At 46.6% G+C, this 18808-nt stretch overlaps 2 protein-coding genes across 10 annotated transcripts in view; one reads left to right on the top strand and one right to left on the bottom strand.

Annotated features, from left to right (window-relative positions):
- Window positions 1-16950, top strand: part of slc25a13 (solute carrier family 25 member 13) — a 38502-nt gene extending 21552 nt beyond the window's left edge. The window contains exons 10-18 of one of the 2 annotated variants that reach the window (XM_066715498.1): window positions 895-976; window positions 1449-1607; window positions 2976-3028; window positions 3592-3672; window positions 8417-8557; window positions 11649-11787; window positions 13688-13846; window positions 13997-14087; window positions 15128-16950. In XM_066715498.1, coding sequence (XP_066571595.1) covers window positions 895-976; window positions 1449-1607; window positions 2976-3028; window positions 3592-3672; window positions 8417-8557; window positions 11649-11787; window positions 13688-13846; window positions 13997-14087; window positions 15128-15305 — 1083 coding nt within the window. In that variant the 3' untranslated portion in view covers window positions 15306-16950. Of the gene's footprint in view, window positions 1-891; window positions 977-1448; window positions 1608-2975; window positions 3029-3591; window positions 3673-8416; window positions 8558-11648; window positions 11788-13687; window positions 13847-13996; window positions 14088-15127 lie in introns of both variants that reach the window. The other variant, XM_066715497.1, reaches the window with a different exon arrangement.
- A 646-nt stretch (window positions 16951-17596) lies between these two features.
- dync1i1a (dynein cytoplasmic 1 intermediate chain 1a) overlaps window positions 17597-18808 on the bottom strand; it is a 52248-nt gene continuing 51036 nt past the window's right edge. For all 8 annotated transcript variants that reach the window (XM_066715499.1, XM_066715501.1, XM_066715504.1 and 5 more), the window contains one exon: window positions 17597-18390. In XM_066715499.1, coding sequence (XP_066571596.1) covers window positions 18280-18390 — 111 coding nt within the window. In that variant the 3' untranslated portion in view covers window positions 17597-18279. The remainder of the gene's footprint in view (window positions 18391-18808) is intronic.

Here is an 18808-nt window from a genome sequence, read left to right as displayed (position 1 = left end):
GTGGTGTTGTTTGTGTGTGTTTGTGCACGTGCGCAACTAACACTTTGCAGAAGCACTAGGTTGAATTCGGGGCGGGAAAAGAAAGAAAAAAGCTAAACCTGGACATATTTGTCAGCTTCTCTTTATAATATCACAGCAGCTGAAAGGTAACTGATGGTTTTCCTCCACTTTAACTCTGAAACCCAACATCACATCACCCCCAGAATTACTCCTGCTCTGTGAACGCATCCAGCAAAGCATTAAAAAAAAATTGTATAAAAAAAAAAAATCGGAAATATAAGCGGTAAAATCCGCAAATAATCCAGTCAACCGTGCAATTGAGGACGCAATAGATAAAATATTAGATAAAATTAAAAGGTTCCATCCACCTTTTTTTCTTTGTAATACATTAAATGTATTGGGTGCATGGCTGCTGTCTGTGCGACTTAATTAAACACTGTGAGAGAGAGTTTAATTCACCGTCCGGGGCGTCTTTATGTAAAGAACTGAAGAATGCTGATTATGATTTGCTTTTATTTTTCTTTTCTCCCCATTTTTAAAGAATACCGTCAAGTGCATGTAATCAAGCAAGCATGTCGAGGTCCCGTGTGTCTCGAACTTGCCAAAGAACTGCCTGTGGCATGTCCCTGCAGCGTTGGCATGCGGTTTATCGAGTTCACACGGCTTTTCCATGAGCTTCCGTGGCCGATGAGAGAAGCACGTTGGGGGTCTCTCCTCCAGGTGCAGAGACGAGATGAGTGAGTTTGAAACGGGCAGCTACCTGGGCAGCTAACATGTTGCTTATGCCTTATGGATGACTAATGAAGCTTCCTGTGACCTCAGAGAGTCTCACGGTTGTGATTTTGTTGTGTTTTGTTTTAGTTTTCTTCCCCGGTCCTTCTCTCTCCCCAGCAGTCCTCCGGTGACCTGTCTCGGCCCGTACTCGTCCAGCTAGCGGAGTCTGCCTACAGGTTCTCTCTTGGCTCGCTGGCTGGAGGTAAGTCATGGTTCAGTGCACCCCCAACCTCACCCCACCTCTCCTCTTTCATAAACAACCTTCCGGGGGGGGGGGGGGGTGCGAGGAGACAAAGCCTGCCCTATCTCCCGCTGGAGCCGCCTGCCTGGGCTCAATCAGAGGTGGGATTGTCCCCCCAGAAGCCCTTTTGTACCTGTGAGCGATCAGAGGGTTGCGGGGAGGTGCCGTTGCCCCGCCGCGGCTCCAGACGGGCTTCGCAGCGAGACGGGCTAATAACGAGGTGCTCTTTTAATTAAGGCTGTCGGCGCATGGCCCTTTGTAGCCGGAGCGGTGCTGTCAGATGAGAGAGTAACGGATGAGCCTGGACTCTTTGAGATGGCTCTGTGTTTGTTTTGCTCATTAATTGTTTGTGTTTCGTGATTTCTCCACAGAGTGCGTTTCATAACTATTTACTTTGACATATTCCTCTCTCTCCCCCTCGCCCGCCCCGCAGCGGTCGGTGCCACCGCGGTGTACCCCATCGACCTGGTGAAGACCCGCATGCAGAACCAGCGCGCCAGCGGCTCCTTGGTGGGGGAGCTGATGTACAAGAGCAGCTTTGACTGCTTCCGCAAGGTCCTGCGCTACGAGGGCTTCTTCGGCCTGTACAGAGGTCAGTGTCCGGGCAGGCAGGCCCTGACAAGGTAGCGCACGGAGGTCCTGCCCTCTCCGACCCCAGCGCTTTGATGTCCCTGAGCCCGTGAGGGTTTGAACCTTCAGAGGCTCCGACGAAATGGAGATGCTCCGAGATAGACACCGGAGAAGGAATGCGCTGCGAGAAGCGTTTCGAGACTTTGTGTCGGCGGCCCCAAGCTCCTTTACTGGCTCTTACACTGCGTTAGAGGTTGTAAGTTAAAAAATCGGAAGAGAAAATAAAGATATGCACACATTGTTAACAGAGGAACATGCCGTACCTTCGCTCTCTGTCCTTCAGTGCCCAACGCCTGAGTGAAGACGCCCAGATCTCAAAGCACTGAATTCTGTACTTCAAAATAAAAATTCTTTCCAAAGAGGCTGCATTAAAAAGGTGAAATGATGAGTGACCGCAGAAGACCCACAGGTTTTATGTGTCGCTACACCATGGCTAACCACGGTGAATAATATATCACTTAAGTGCAGGTTTCAGCGGACAAACTGCTTGTGGCCGCTCTGACGGTTTATTTTGCGGCATTCCCGTGTGGCACAGATGCTAACCATTAACGGCAACGCGCCGCGTGTCTGGGAGGCGACACCGGGGGAGACGGCGGCTCAGAGGCCGGGCCGGACCGGTGTGCGCTGCTCGCAGGAATCCCTTGAAGTCGTGTCGGGCAGCGTACAATAATAAATACGCGGCCGTGAAGAGAATTGAGACCCAGATCATGCCCTGTCGGTGCTCACAGTGCGCTAAGTGCTTCCATGCTGAACAGTAATGGTGTGAAAGGGCATATGGAGATGATTTGCGCTCAGGAACAGTAGCGCGATGATGTCATTTTCTCAGGACCTTGCCAAATTAACCTCCAGAAATCATGAAGACCGTCGGCACGGCTCAACTCCGAGTGCCGGTGAAAAGGCGTGTTTCTCTCCTCTTCAGTCGTTGCAGAGGAGTATGGGTTCATAGCGGGCAGGAAAATCCTACTGTGAATCTTGATCTATTCATGATATAAAAGAAAAGGAATCGCAGAGAATAAATCCTGTGCTCCATCTTTGTGGTTTCCGCTCACTTGTTTATTTGTCGCTCGAGCGAGAGGAAAGATACGAGTTTACAGTTACATACGTGCTTACAGTTATTTAAATATTATATGTAATGTTTTGGATATTTCCTCGACTGTGTGCTGATGTTAAAGTGTCGGGGTCCGAACACCCCTCTTCAGTGGCGTTAATTAGTCTGGGCAATGAGACACAGGGCAGGACGACCCTGGCGCTGTGTGGATGCCGTCCCTGCGCCCACGAGATGTGCTTCCTTGCCTTTTCCTTTTTCAATCATCTGGTTTCTTAATTGTAGGTCTCCTGCCGCAGCTGCTGGGTGTGGCCCCAGAGAAGGCCATAAAACTCACAGTAAGCGCTTTCTTCCCCCACGCGGGCTCCTTCCAATCCACAGGGGTTTCTGATGTCGGTTTGGGTTTTATTTCAGATCGGCCTCAGCGATACATTCAGTCATTCGACTTGATAACGTTTCAGCTGTAAATCTCAGTCTCGGGCCGAGGAAAACCCAAAACGTGGGCATGTTGCCGTCCCCTCCAGACAGTGACAGTTTTACATCATGTGACATTAGAGCAGGGTGTAATCAAGTGGTGGGTTTAATGAATAAAGTTTGACAGATATTTGGACTGTCGTTTTTATGACTAATTTAAAAAGACAATTAGTGCTTGATTCATTAAGCTTTGGGCAGCAGGAATAATTGGCTTCCCAAAGATTATTCTGTTTTTTTTCCTAATTGGTCTGATTTATTCAATTTAGTTTGTTTTAACTGTGAACTGGATTCATGTCTCTCCCTGTATCCTAAACAGATGTATTAAAGGTATACAATTACAAGTCCAGAAAACACTTTGGAGGGGGAAAATAATAATACTAAATAAACTCACTCTCCTGATGTGTTGTGTTGTCGTGTTGTTGTGCAGGTGAATGACTTTGTGAGAGGGAAGTGTATGCAGAAGGATGGCTCTGTCCCCCGTCTGGCGGAGGTGCTCTCCGGGGCGTGCGTGAGTAACACTCTTCCATATCGAGACCTGTTCCTCCTGTTTCTTTCATTTGACTCGGATTAAAGGCTTTAACCTACATCCTAATCTTCTAGGTGAAAGGTGTTTTAGTTCTGATATATTCACCAGCCCAGAAACCATCCCTGCGTTCGAATGCAAAGATAAACAAACGTGTCTTGGGAGCATTATCTTCTGTGTTATATAATATTTGCTTTTAAAGCGCCACCGTCCTCTCCTGTCTTTCACTCTCGTGTGTATAATTAGATCCTTCGTACTTTTATCCAACGCAGCTCTATAGTTATTCCCTCTGAGTCACAGCCAGCGTCCCTCGAACGGCATCTCATTCCACATCCCCTCGGGTACCCTGACCCCAGATGGGTTCAACTGACCCCTTTTGTGTTACTTTAAAATAAAATAAAAGCTACACAGGTTTTCCGAAGGGAGAGAGAGAACTTTCGAAAACAAAAACAGATCTCGAGAACTTATAAGGGGAGCCTTTTTACTTGAAGGCTTTGTAGTGGTGGAGAACAAGAAGATTAGAGTCCCTGCGTTTCATTTAGAAAACAGACTCCCGAAATCTGGTCTTTTGTGCGCAACACATGACACAGCAAGATACGGCCGCTCTCTGACCGGCTGTTGTGTTTGATCAGTGACCTGTCAAGGGCTGCAGGTAAGATACCAGCCCTGCGACATCAGGAGCAAAACAACAAAACTCTTTGATGAGTCTTCTTTTGATGCCTTGGACACCGAAATGGGCCATCAGATTCGAAAGGAAATATACATCTGTATCGGGCTGCGGGGGACAGAGGGGTGGTGTCAGTTCCCAAAGTTGTTTTTTTAATATATATCAGTATTTTCTTTTGCACATTTCTAAAGTCTGAGCTCTGCCAGCGCCCGGGGTGTTTACATCTCGACGGCCTATCAGATCTGTGACGTTCCCGCGCCGCGCTGACCGTGTTTATTGATACTTCGCGAATACTAGAAGAGAGTGTTTATTTGATAGAGGATCGGGGCGCGTTTGAGTCGAGGGCGGCTCCAGCTCCGCGGCCGACGTGGAAAACGGGGTAAAAGGGAATTAGAAAATTGCTATTGGCCCGCGCTGAAAGTAACGGAGGATTAAGAGAGCAGTCGACCTCTTAAAAGTCCAGACGGAGATGCTGGCCGGCGTCCAATGGCACACTGCCGTCCTGTTCGTCTCACTTAAATTGGTAGTTCTGAATTATATCTTCACTCGGTGCCAAGACTTAATGATTATTTGGTAGGAACGTCACGCTCTGCAGACAGAGGTTGGCAGAAGGCTTATCTCACGGTCCCTGGCCGGGTCTCGGGGCTGGATTGGGCTTCAGTGCAGTTTGCGTCTGGGCAGGCAAGTAAACAGAAGGAAAACGGCAACGCTATGTTCCTGTGAGAGAAGATTTGTCCTGAACGGTGACTTTCGCAGCAGTGGAAGCTGTGTTTATATAGTCAGCTTTTTTGTGTAAAATAAATTTTTCAGTTTTTTTGTTGTTTCCACTTCAATAACTTTTAATTACTCTGGTTTATACAAGAGGGAGGTAAAATGAGCCGCTGCAGTCAGGCATCCAGGCCCTGTACGGATCCTCCTGACGGCGCTTTATTTGGTTTCCACCTGTAAAAGTGGAAGTGATTGCCGCAAGAGCATAACTAATATTTGGTTTCTGGCACAGGGCTCGTGTTTACCTTCGAGTGTGTGCGCTGGTGGGTCTGGTTTCGTCGTAGGGAGCTCGGCCTCGCCGCGCCGCCGGGGTATCGGGTGAGCGCTCGTACCGCACGAGTCAGCAAAGCGTGTCTAGGTGCAGACGTGTGGCCCCCCAGGGAGCCCCGCTGCCTTGTAATTACTGCGAATTATCAGCCGCGAGGAACTTCTCCACTTGTAACTAAAGCTGCTCTTTTCATTTAACAAACTGCCTTCTGTTGTGTAAACGGTTCCCTGTCAAAACCAGCCCTTCCTCGGTCCTTCAGAGCGGACCGCTGTCACCAGAGGACCTGCCGGCCAGAAAGAGCGTGTTCGATCACACACACGCACACACACTTTCTGAAGGCTTACTTTTCCTGTTGTCCACTAGTCACGGTAATTAATCGATTAATAACACCAGAAACGCTTTCCTCTGTGAAGCTCTGGCCTGACCTGTCACCAGTAGCCATGTATGAGTCCATCCCAGTATCTGGAGCCAAAACAACGAGCTGGGAAATAAATTAAAACCGTTCCTTATGAAGAGATGTGTTTAACGATTTGTACTTTTTGGATTAGGGGGGCACATCTATCACTTGGATGACTTAAGGGGTATTTTCTGTCGGATAATAATGCACCTATTGTAGTTTTCCAGCTCGGCGGAGATAAGTGTAGAGATAGACGCCAAGCGGAGAGGCGGGGCTGGACCGAACGCACAGCAGCTCTTTCATGAGACGTTTATTCATACTACGGCTCGTAAAAGACACTAAATCACCCCAAAGCAAACTTAGGACTTAAACTGCAGCGAGTCCCTCTTGTTGTTTGGTTCTTGGGCCGTCGATGCACACCTGTTTGTTTTCGGGGAGGAAGAAGCATCCTTTATCGCTCTTTACAGAGAAAGGGATGGGACTCTCGTCTGGTTTCGTTTGTCCAGTGTCTCGCTTCCCCGTGGACCGGCCTGCTCTGCTTTCGCTCCCATAGTTTATTTGCATGGAAAATGACAACCTGGGCAAGAAAGGCACCATATAGAGTCACGCAGGACGTAAAGTAGGTTATTAAACGAGAGAAACATTAAGTAACAGGAAAAAGCACATCACATTAACTACTCCTTTAAGTCTAAAAAAGAACTTTAAATTAAGATCCCAATTACTATAAATCGCATGCTCGGAAATGTGCCCTCCTTTTAATTGCTACTGTAATTTCATTTGGAAGAGAAGTGGGCCGTTTTACTTTTTTCCATTAAAGGGCGAGCTTTCACCGAAACGATTTAATCTCCTCCTCGAAAATATGGTAGCAGTTATAAAAGTGACTTGTAAATGCAGATTCGGGGAGTTATTTCATAAATACGAGTTAAATAGAAATATACAAACAATTCGGCATTCATAGCCCTGGAAAAAACATAAACAGTCAATGGTTTTTTTTGTGCCGGGGCACAGAGAGAAGCCATGGAAACTGATTTCTATCTAATTGCACTCCACTGCTTTGTGCCGGCAAAGTCAGTAACTAATAGCAACAGGAAAGACGGAATAAGACTTGGGAGCAGGAGTATAAATACTTCTATTTTTTCTTCTCTCCCTCTTTCATTATTATACAGCGCCAGTCAGACAGGTCCTCTGGCTAGACACCATAAGTATTGCTGCTGCTAAAGAGGGTGTGAAGGAACGACTGTTTAGCACTCGGAAGAACCTGCTTGAACCTGTGGCTTTCTTTTCATCTTTGTTGCAGCTACAACAAGGCTGCAGATATGCCCCTCCGAAAAGACACGCGCGCGTCACTGTCCGCTGATTCGGGGGGTTGTCGTGCTGTGCGGCAGCCCTTTGACGCTGTATCCCACCAGGAACGGGGGTCCAAGCACGAGGACGCCTGTGTCTGCTGGTTGTCTTTCCGGCCGAGGTCCTCATAGAACCGATCGATGTGTCATTTACGCTGCGTCGGCCATGTTCGAATCTCAGACAGGTGGAGAAGCGTCAGTCAGTGTGTAAAAGTGTGGGACGCAGCCCTGTGCTTTGCGTTGTATCAGAGCTGAGATCAAGACCCCCAGCTTCGGCCCCCGAGACTTATCGTTCATGTTTCCCCAGTGATAAGCATCCCTGCACAGCTTGAAATCACTTCACACCCCGAAGCCCTCGCTGTGTTCCTTGTCGTTGTGTGAGAGTCTCGCTCGTCCCTGTGCTTGTTTGTGTGTTTGTTCGCCCCTTGTTGACCGTTGTCTGACAGAGGATGCCACATCTGTCATGTAGAGGCCGCGTCAGGATCCCGAAAGACACACGATGGGTGTGAAATTGCGTGTTTTGGATCCGTATCGAGCGGTTTTGACCAGTTCCAGCAGGCGGAGGGTTAAACGGTGGCATTTCTGTTTTTGTGAATAGATTTCCTTGTGCTGAAATGTTGAATAAAGCAGAACTAAACTATGTGAGGCACTTCACTGAAAGCATATCATGTGCTGCGGAGAATACGCAGCTTTGAGACGTGAAGAATGATCAAGTTGTCCGATAGCTCGGATTTGCTTTAGCCAAAAGCTTCTCGTAATATTACGCCACTTATCTGGGAGTAGGCACTGATTTCATCTTCATATTTTACCAGAATATCCCATTGCGTCCAAAATAAACCGATCTGATTTTCCTTACAGTAAATACGGTTGTCAATCTCCATATCATCTCATATATTTGCATATGAAGGATGGTATTCATTTGAAAGTGAACTAAATCTCTGCTGTTGTCACATGATCTTCCAGCAAAATTACTGAGCGGCCCATGTGGGTCTGGATCGAGGTGCCGTCTCGCCCTGTATCGCATGCTGCCAATGTGTGAGCCAGTCACTAGGTCATAGCAGTCCGTTAATCTATTCAATCAACAATACTACTTCAATGAAATATGCCCAATATATTCAGAACCAGAGGGAGCTCCACCAACCATCAATTGATAGAAGAACAATCACACAAGCTGCCTAATTAAAGCAATATCTTCTTTCTTTTCCTTAACTAGAGTGTCAGGGCAGCACTGTTCACTAAAGTGACGTGTCTTTGTGCGTCTGTGTGTGTTTGTTCGTTTGCAACAGGCCGGAGCCTCCCAAGTGGTCTTCACAAACCCCCTGGAGATCGTGAAGATCCGACTGCAGGTGGCAGGAGAGATCACGACGGGCCCCCGGGTCAGCGCGCTGTCGGTCATCAGGGACCTGGGTTTCTTCGGCCTCTATAAGGTAAACACACTTTAACTCGCCTCGGCTGCCTCCAAAAACTATAAACGCTTTCCCTCGTCAGTGTTGTGGTTTTGTTCCCTGGCAAGGGCTTCTGTTGCCTCATTTTGCAAACATGAGAAGTCTCTAAAGACGTTCTGCTTCGGCCCTTTAAGATCCAGCGGCAGTGCCCCTTAAAGCTCCCAAGCGTTTGACGTGGATCTCAGAGATGCAGGGCTGCTAATCCTCGATCTGCGTGACAATGTGTTCACAGCATGCCAGGGAACACAGACCATCTCGCTGCCATTGACTCGGGCTGGAGTCACCGGGAGAAACCAGCCCTTTTGTGCAATTGAGTTGTTGATCTGCTGCTCGGTGGCGGCCCAGGTGATTGTGCTGGACGAGTTAGAGGGGGTCCATGGCTCTGCAGCCATTTGCAGTTGAATCGAACTCCTCGGAGGGATAAACATTCCTGAGGCCATATAGAGTAAAGTGACAACACCCGAATTTCCAGCACAGTGGCCCTGTCCCATAAAGGCATTGTGAAACTCCACCCCCAACATGGACCTGTAGGTTTCTCTAACGCTTGTTCAATTGACACAACATGTTAAAACACAAGCGATGATGTAAACGAGACTCGACACAGATCTATAATGCTGCTTCTCTTTCTTCGATGTCTGATGAGACGATTCCTTCCTTCCACGGAGCTTCAGAAGAGCTAGAATGAGAAGAGAATCTTGACTATTTATTTCATCTGTAATTGGGGGGGTTGTTAAATGAATTCATGCAATGCATGTTTTCCGTACGGTTTTGAAAGCTTTAAGAGTCCCTCGTTTAACCGGCTGTAGCTCTCACCTGTCGTCAGCGTTTCTTCTGACGGGAAAAAAAAAAAAAAAAAAAGGTTGCACACATTTTTACTGTTGAAGGTTTATAAAAAAAAAAGGTAACAAAAGGATAAAGAGAAATGCCTGCAGCGTCGGGGAGTCTCGGCAGACAAGGTGAGTTTGTGTAGGAATGCCGGATCCAGCCCCGCCCCAGTCTGCGCCCCTTCCTCCGCGCAGACAATGTGCATTCTCCGCAGGAGACAAGGGCGGCCGCCGGCTGCTCCCAGACCTGCTGGCTCCTCTCGGCCGGCCGGCACAGAGCTGTCTTTGTCAGCATAATTGCCCTCCTCTTCTGCTGGGGACGGTTTGTTTAGAGGCTTATTTGTTGGTATTGGTGATATGAATTTTAATTAACATGCAAAAAAGGGACCTCTCTCCGGGGTCACCTACATTCGCCTCCCAACCGCCAACCTTTTTCTCTCTCTCTTTTTTTTTTTTTTAAGCCCGGCCACTTAACGGCTCTCATTTAAAGTGGGTTTGGAGATGAAGGGTTTGTTGAGGAATATTGAGCTGATTGGAGGTGGCAGCTGATCTGTAACAGATTTCAGCAGGCACACATTTCCAGGCCTGCGGGTTTAATACGCTCTTCCCTGCCTCTGGCCCGTTTCGGGACGCGCCGATTTCATCCGTAGGTTTTTCAGCAGCTCGTCCGCGTGGCCACATATGTGAACCGTCCCGAGTGAAGCGAGACACGGGGAGTCCAGGGTACCTGTGTCTGCACACAGATTAACCTGCTAGTTAAACAAGCTCCGTCTCACAGGCACTCCCCCTGGCGCCGAACCGCTCATTGAAGGGAAAATATTCCCTTTCGAAACATGGGACTGGGCCAAGGTGGGTTGTGATGAAACTGGATCATGTTGAAGATGCCTCTTAGCTCCAAAAAGAAAAAAAAAGGATGTGTGTTTTGTTTTATTTAAGACACACAGTATTTAAGCTTTAGAATAAATAAAAAGTGACGCGCTTTATGTACAGAGAGAGTCCGTATTTAGATAGACGCTGCCGGTGACTCACACACCGATACAGTCATGGCTTTGGCAAATATACGGAATACAACAGCCTGGGAGCTTTGTCTCCTTCCCCCCCGACACTATACCTATGATGTCAATCTGTGTGATATATTCAAGGTTGAACTTTTTTGGAGGAAATTAAGTCTATTGTTGAAAGGCTCAGTTATTTATTGTAGAAATTCAACACAGAGTTAATGTCCCTAAAGGAGGAATCTTATTAAAACAGACAAGTTTTCATAACTTCAGAAACACTCAACAGAAGCCATTTAAAGCCCAGTAAAGGACTGTGACATGATGCGCTTCCCATAATTCACATCCTCAGTGAGGAAAACAATTGCATCCCGTTGTGTAAAACCATCTCCAGTTCCTTAGTTTCCCTTCATCACCAAAACAGACACCTCTTCCAGTCTCACTGGGGTTCTCCTGACCGGATTCCTTGTCGATTTGGAAGCAGTTGAGAGAGTTCAGGGCAGCGAACGGTTAAACAGTTAAACTCTCCTCGCCTGCGCTGAGTCACTGAGGGAGGAGGAGCGCTGAGCCGCACGGCACTGCGTACGCCCCCCCCGCCAGCTGTGTTGGCACGGACATGTATGCGCGTGTGTGTGTCTGTGCGTGTGCATATGTAAATTTATATGCAAGTGCGTGTGTGTGTGTGTGTGTATATGTATGTGTTTCTGTGTCTGTGTATATGTGTGTGTATGTATGTAGTCTGTGTGTATGTGTGTCTTTGTGTATATATATAAATATAAATATGTATGTGTGTATATTATGTGTGTCTATATACATGTGTATGTGTCTGTGTGTACATTATTTGTGTGTGTGTCTCTATATATGTGTGTATGTATGTGTGTGGTTTGTGTGTATATATGTGGGTCTGTGTGTATATACACGTGTGTATGTGTGTCTATATATATATATATATCATATGTGTGTATGTGTCAGTGTGTGTATATATGTGTGTGTATGTCTTTGTGTGTGTGTATATATATATATATGTATGTATGTGTTTGTGTGTATATTATGTATGTCTCTATATACATGTGTGCGTACGTATGTGGACTGTGTGTATGTGTGTTTGTGTGTGTGTGTTATGTATGTATGTATGTGGTCTGTGTATAAATATGTGTGTCTGTGTATGCCTGTTCATGTGTGTGTGTGTGTGTGTGTGTGTGTGTGTGTGTGTATCTGTGCTTCCTAATCCTCTCCTGTCTCTCTCCTCCTCAGGGGGCGAAGGCCTGCTTCCTGCGTGACATCCCCTTCTCAGCCATCTACTTCCCCTGCTACGCTCACACCAAGGCGGCGCTGGCTGACCCGGAGGGCCGCGTGGGGCCCGGCAGTCTGCTGCTGGCGGGGGCGCTGGCGGGTGAGCGGCCACACGGACCCGGGAGCCCGAGACCACTGTCTCCACTGCGGCTCCTAATTACAGTGCTCAGAGATTCAGCCTCGGTTTGCGAGAGCAGTGTCTCTGCCAAGTGTGGGGATATTTTCCACTTTTAATATATACGAGTCCTGGCAGGGACTGCTGTGTGTGTGTGTCTGTGTGTGTGTGTCTGTGTGCGCGTGTCTATGTGCGTGTGTCTGTGTGTCTCTCTCTCTGTGCGTGAGTGTGTGCGCGTGAGTGCATGTGTGTGCGTGCGTGCTTGAGTGTGTGCATGCGTGTTTGCGTGTGTGCGTGAGTGTGTCTGTGTGTGTGTAGGTGTGTATGTGAGTGTGTGTGTGTAGTATCTGAAATACGGGAATAAATTGATCTTAAAATTTAGGAGAAAAATCCAAATTTGTTTATTTTTTTATTTTTTGGTTTTTACCTTTTTTGTTGTTGGTGTTTGTTTTGTATGTGCAGAAGACAATCAGTGTCTGACCATTTTTTGGGGTTTATTTTAGCATTTCGGCGACAGACTCTCTAAGAAAACACGAGTTGAATGAGACTCGACTCCGGCCAGCCAAGCCTGCGTGGTTTGGACAAGAAAAGAAACCAAACTGATTCATTTCAGAAAAAAGTGGGTTGAAAAGAGATCTGTGCGTCTTTCATCTCGCCATCGTTCGCTGGACTAAGTGCAACATGGAAAAGTCATAAAAGTCAAGATACTTCTCTTAAAAAAAAAAAAAATAACACCAGACCCCCATGGCTAGAGCTGAAATAAACTGGACAATATCACCTCGTGTGAAGAACAATCATACGTTTTGGGGCCGAGCTGGACGGTGGCATTCAGTCGGGGAACCTCCGTCTCATCAATCACAGCATGAATCACTAATTTGGGAGTAGAAGGAGGAATTCCTGTGAAATCCAACGAGGTGACAATGAGGATCTGGTCGGAGCTACAGGGGAGGCCGAAGCAGATCCACTGAAGCGCGACATGAAAGCATGAATGTGAAAGACTCGGGGGTGTCCTCTCATCAGGGCCCATTGTCTCGCTTCATTAGCTGCTCCTTTGATGCTCCCCAAGGATAAACCAATACAGCGGTGGGGCGTAAAGCTGCTCCCATTTAAAACAAAAAGATGATGATACAGAAAATCCCCCAGCAGCCCCTGAACGGAGCCAATCTCATCAACGGCAAAATGCAGGTAACATGTAAAAAAGAAAATGTCCACTATAATTACACTATGGGAGGTACAGATCTAGATGAAGTAACGGATGAGAAAGACCTAGGAGTCTATGTGGACTCCTCACTTTCTCCATCCCCAAAGGTCTGAAGGGAATGTCCTACTGAGAGACTGAGGAACTGAACCTCTTCACCCTGGAACAGAGGAGACTACGTGGGGACTTTATTCAAGTCTTCAGAATCATGAAAGGCATCGACCACATCAAACCAGAGGAGCTTTTCCAGATCAGCAGGGACACACGCACCCGGGGACACAAATGGAAATTGGGCTTCAAGGCATTCAAGACAGAAACCAGGAGACACTTCTTCACACAGAGAGGCGTCACAATCTGAACAAACTCCCCAGCGATGTGGTTGAAGAGACAATTTGGGAACATTCAAAAATAGACTGGATAGGATCCTTGGATCACTTAGTTATTAATGGACACCAAACGAGCATGATGGGGCAAATGGCCACTCGATTGGAAACTTTCTTATGTTCTTAAAACCCTCCCCTCTCCAAAATAGTCACAATGCCAGCCTAACTCAATACACGGTGTGATGGATTGTTTATATGTATTTGGATTACATTTGTTAGGTTTGGGGGGGATTGAAAGTGTGCAGGTTGATCTCTGCAGGTGTAAATGGTTACAATAATCACCCCTCTCTCCATGACCCTCCAGGTATGCCCGCAGCCTCCTTAGTGACACCGGCTGATGTTATCAAGACACGGCTACAAGTGGCGGCTCGTGCCGGCCAGACGACGTACAATGGGGTCATTGACTGCTTCTGGAAGATCCTGAGAGAGGAGGGACCCCGCGCCTTCTGGAAGGGAGCAGGAGGTATGGCTCTCCAATCTGGGAAGGGAGAATCGTGTGTGTGTGTGTGTGTGTGTGTGTGTATATATATATATATACACACACATAGAAATGCCCTTATCATGATGTTTGTAGAAATCTTTCCTGTGTTTTAATTTGTCCGTCTGTCCGCAGCACGAGTCTGCAGGTCGTCCCCCCAGTTCGGCGTCACTCTCCTGACCTACGAGCTCCTCCAGAGATGGTTCTATATTGACTTCGGAGGACAGTAAGTGCTTGTTGTTTTATTTTATAGCCATTTTTATAGCCGTTTATAGCCATATATTGGGATAGTCTTCTGTTTATTTCCTGCCTCTGAGGTTTAAAGAGCTCTGGGACTCGCTCTGGGAGCAGAGAAGTGTCTGGTGGCATTTCATATCATCTCACCCTGAAGGTCTTCTGGGTGATTCCAGTCTTAAGCGCAGTTCGTGATGTCCGTATTAAAGACATCACCTTCAGCTCACGGCACGGACACATCTTTTGGAAAAGGCTTTAATGTAGTCTACATGTGTAAATCCGTGCTTTTTTCCCACGTTGTTTGTTGTTGTCTTTGTTGTTGTTTGTGTCTTAAGAATTAGTCATGAGACTAAAATAAATTAAGATCAACTGACTGCTAGGGCCTTCTTTCTGGGAATCCATGTGACTTGACTGCGGACGCCATCCGCGCAGAGGCCAATAACAGCACGGCTCAGTGACGCAGAGAGAACCGGCTCGCGAGTTTCTGCTCCTTCTCTGGGGTTTTGTTCAGCCTGCTGTCACATATCTGCGGGGATTTGCAAGTCGAACAAAGTCATTTTTGTCAGCTTTTACAATGTTTTTTCTATTAAAATACTGATGCCAGCTTTCAGGACAATTAATCCACTATTTAAAGTGTTTATTATTATTGTAATAATCATGATTATTTAATTCTCAAACTATACATGCATCCCAGTTCATGTTTTTTTCTATCCATTCAATTTTTTTTCTTAATCGCACACATGTGTATCTGAGGAACCTCCTTCACCGCACAGCCTTGCCGTAAATCTTGCTTTTGGGGAGGAATGGCTTCAATAAGCCTCCCTGTGATCCTCGCTGGAAAAGGTCAAGTCCGCAGAAATGCAAACATGCGTGAAACCGTTGCTGCAGTGTTTATTTTTAGTTCCCTCGCTTTCAGGAGAGAGACAACATCGCTCTTTGTTTACATTGTCAGTTAAGTTGTTAATTATAACTGCTGGCTGCAAAACCTACGACACAAAAAAACCTGCATTCTTCTCCCGTCTTTCTGCACAGGAAACCCACCGGCGCTGAACCCCGGCCCATGTCTCGGATCAGCCTGCCGGCACCCAACCCGGACCACACGGGGGGGTTCAAGCTGGCTCTGGCCACCTTCGCGGGGGTCGAGAGTAAATTCGGACTTCAGTTGCCGCGGTTCAGTGCAGGGGTCCACGTGTCTCCGGCGTCGCCCTGACCCCCCAGTGAGAAACCGCCTGCCCCCGACTTGGACCCTCGGCGACACGGACACCATGTACCTTTAGCCGACCTGTCCTGTCCCACATCCACTGCCTGTGCCGGGTCTTCAGGGCGCTTCCTTTAAACCAGGGTTGACCAACTCCAGTCCTGGGGGGCCACAGTGTCTGTTCCAACAGGACCTCCCAATTACTTAATTCATGTCAGTAGGCTAATTTAAAACTGTCATATTTATTTTTTAGAGCCGATATCTTACAACTCAAAACACTGAATCCACAGAACATTTCAGAGTCTGAGGAAAAATGTTAAATTCTTCATTAATTGATTAATTAGACCAATTAAGGAGCCACGAGCTGAGCTGCAACGAAACCCATGAGACATGCGCCCCCCCAGGACTGGAGTCTGACTCCCCTGGATTAAACCCATTACTGTGAATTACACTAATAATAATAATATTGTGGCTAGTAGGACATTCATATCTTAAAGCAGTGGTTCTCAACCCTGGTTCTGGAGGAGCTCCTACCCTGCTGGTTTTTGTTCTCAATTACTTAATTGAACCCTTAATTGAAGTAATTTGATTACATTTGAATCTTTAAATCACGTAACTGATAAAAAGTTGGTTCCTTAATAAGTTAATTTCCTTATACAGTGTTATACTTAACTTAAAACCCCTACTGTTAAAAATAATTAAAAGGCTCTGAATTAGGAAATTACTTCAATTAAGGGTTCAATTAAGTAATTGAGAGCTTGGTTGTAACAAAAACCAGCAGGGTAGGGACACCAGCAGCAGGGTTGAGAAGAATTCAGCGTGTAGTAGATGACCACTCATATTTTTTTAATTGATTGTGTAATCTAATTATTTTCCTAACATTGTAACGGCTGATTCTAACTCTATTGCTATTCTGTTCTTTTCCCGTCACCGATTGTAAACCTGTACGTTGTAAAGCGTGTATATACTGTCGAAACACAAACAGGTTTGCATCCGCTCCCATTACAGGTTTTTAACTGTGTTTAAATCTTCAGTGTACAGTTGGATGAGAAAATAGTCTGAACTTCAGCATCTCCAGTGATGGCTGCCGGTCTTGAACGACAATATAAGCAACATCGAATCGCACAACCCAGCATGACACATGGAGGTCTAACTGTCTCTGTCTCTGGTGCTGCTCAGTTAGACGGGTCTCTGTCACAGTATTGAAAGCTTGAATCTGCTAAATATTGACAATTAACTGTGAAAAATGTCAACTTGAATGTATTTTATCTCTTCAGTGGCACTCAACGATCAACGCTATAAACTTACGATTAAAATCTAGATTATTATTCATATTCCTATTAAAGATACCAAACAGCACCGTGTCTTTACAGTAGTCTGTTAAAAGTTGTCCGATATTCTGCAAATGAGGTGTCAGGAATTGAATCGTGTTTGAGATGGTAGCAATAATAATTCCAACACTGGTCACTAGTTTCATTAGTTTTATATAGGTTTTATGTTGTACCCAGCTGTGGTGCAGTAGGACGAATGTACTGTTAATATGCTGTGAAATTATTGTGCCTTACAATATGTTTGGCAACAACGTGAGTAAAACAAAGAAAGTAAATGGTTAGAAAAATGTAAGATAATATTGATAATAATAAACGATTAAAGAGTTGTTTTTCTCTGTTATTTTTATTATTGGCTTTTAACTCAAAATGTTTGGAGCTCAGGGACTGTTTTTTCCAGATATTTCACCTGCATTGGTCCTTTCACTGGATTCTGCTGCTTCATTGGATCTCAAATGGACCATTGGCAAATCAAATGGTCCTCCTCTCATTACACGCCTTTCCCATCATGCCTCCGTGGCTCAGAGTCCACTGAGATCCCAGCCGGCTTCACGCCGGTGTCCGTAACATGGGAGCCATCGAAGCAGGTTACGTCTCCTTGGTTCACAAGCTTAACTAGCACCTGGTTAGAAAACCCTGTAATCTGAGGCAATTCCTGCATCAATCGAGACTGTAAAGTCAAGCTGACGTGTGACAGGAAAGCAGATGGGGCTTGAGCTTCTGCAGAATCGTCTTAAGCGTTGCGTACGCCGAACTTTCACAAAAACAAACACGTAGTTGATTATTAATTCGTAAAACAGCTGCTTTCCTGTCTATTTTGAAGAATGGACATTTTTAAGTGCCTCAATATTTTGTTTATTCACTCCTGAAACAGATTTCACACTTTTCGTTCAGGAAAAATAATTGCTTGTATGTGAACATATTTTACTGTTAGTCTCACTGTAGAAGGGAGTCAGAACTTCATAGGACAGTCAGTGCATGACAAACTGGCACTTTATTTGAATTGTGACCCAAGAACAACAGCTGAAACAGTTAATACACCAGCAGCCCTGTTACCCACATCAACAAACTCAAGAAGAAAGCAAGCAGGTTGAGCTCCCTGCCCAGGGACGAGTTTTAATAAGGTGCACAGGACAGAGGATTTGAAGACACATCTGACACACGACAACATGCTGCAGGAATTACTGTACGATTTTCTAATACATATTTGTCATGCAGCACATTGCATTAAATAGAAGCATCGTACAGGCGTTCACGATGTGAGACACCAGCGTGAAACGCCACATCTGCACCGCGTCGTATTCAGCCCCGTGTGAACCCGAGAGCCGCTGCAGTGTCGGTGAATATGAGCTTCACCAGAGAAGACAAAACAAAGCTTAAAAAATAAATAACAACAGAAGGAGTCGGCTGCAGATGAGGGGCTTTACGATCAGGCTATAGAGCGTCAAAGGAAACTAATCACAGTATTGGCTTGTAAAGGAGAAATACAACATGGTGTCACTTGCAACGTACGGCCAGCCAGGGGAGCACAGTGGTGTGTAAACAGTAGGGGGGCGTCGATGCACGGCGTGTTACACAGGGGCTGCGTCGCTGGGGAGACACCTGGCTCATGAGCGCAGAGTCGGCGTCCGTCCTCCATTGGGCTCGGGCCGTTCGGACTATGCCGCCAGCTGCACCGCGCCTTCCTCCTCCCCGTCCGCCCGGTTGGCACGGATCTCCACCAGCGTCCTGGCAAAGCGGGCCCAGTCCTCGGCGTGGGGCACGGCCAGCTGTCGGCAGCAGAACCAGAGGGTCAATTTCCACCATCCCCACACCTTTCTCTCCCTTCCATCTCTAGGAAACATCCTGTTCCCCGTTCCCTCCGCGCCCCCCCCCCCCAAGATAAATACAAAGACACGTTTCCACACAAGGGGCGCCGGTTCCACCCATCTTCAGAGCAAGGTTCTGGTTGTGTCTGACTCTAGAACCCAGATCTCCCGACAAGCGCTCCCCGCACGGTAGGAAATGCGTTAGACTAACAGGAACGCTTTCTAAGCACGTAAAGTCTCCTTAAACCCGGGCATTTAAATGAGATCAATGTATGTTATGGGCTCCTACATTCATCCTAATTTCCAGATTATGGGGTTTCACCTACTGTGGTCGGGCTGGAGACGCGGAGAGCTTACAGTCTAAACCCTTCTGCATGTG

Source organism: Amia ocellicauda, chromosome 10, assembly GCF_036373705.1.
Source record: "Amia ocellicauda isolate fAmiCal2 chromosome 10, fAmiCal2.hap1, whole genome shotgun sequence".
In the NCBI taxonomy this organism is placed as follows: Eukaryota; Metazoa; Chordata; class Actinopteri; order Amiiformes; family Amiidae; genus Amia; species Amia ocellicauda.
Note: the sequence above shows the minus strand (reverse complement) of the source record. Positions and strands in the feature narration are given on the sequence as shown.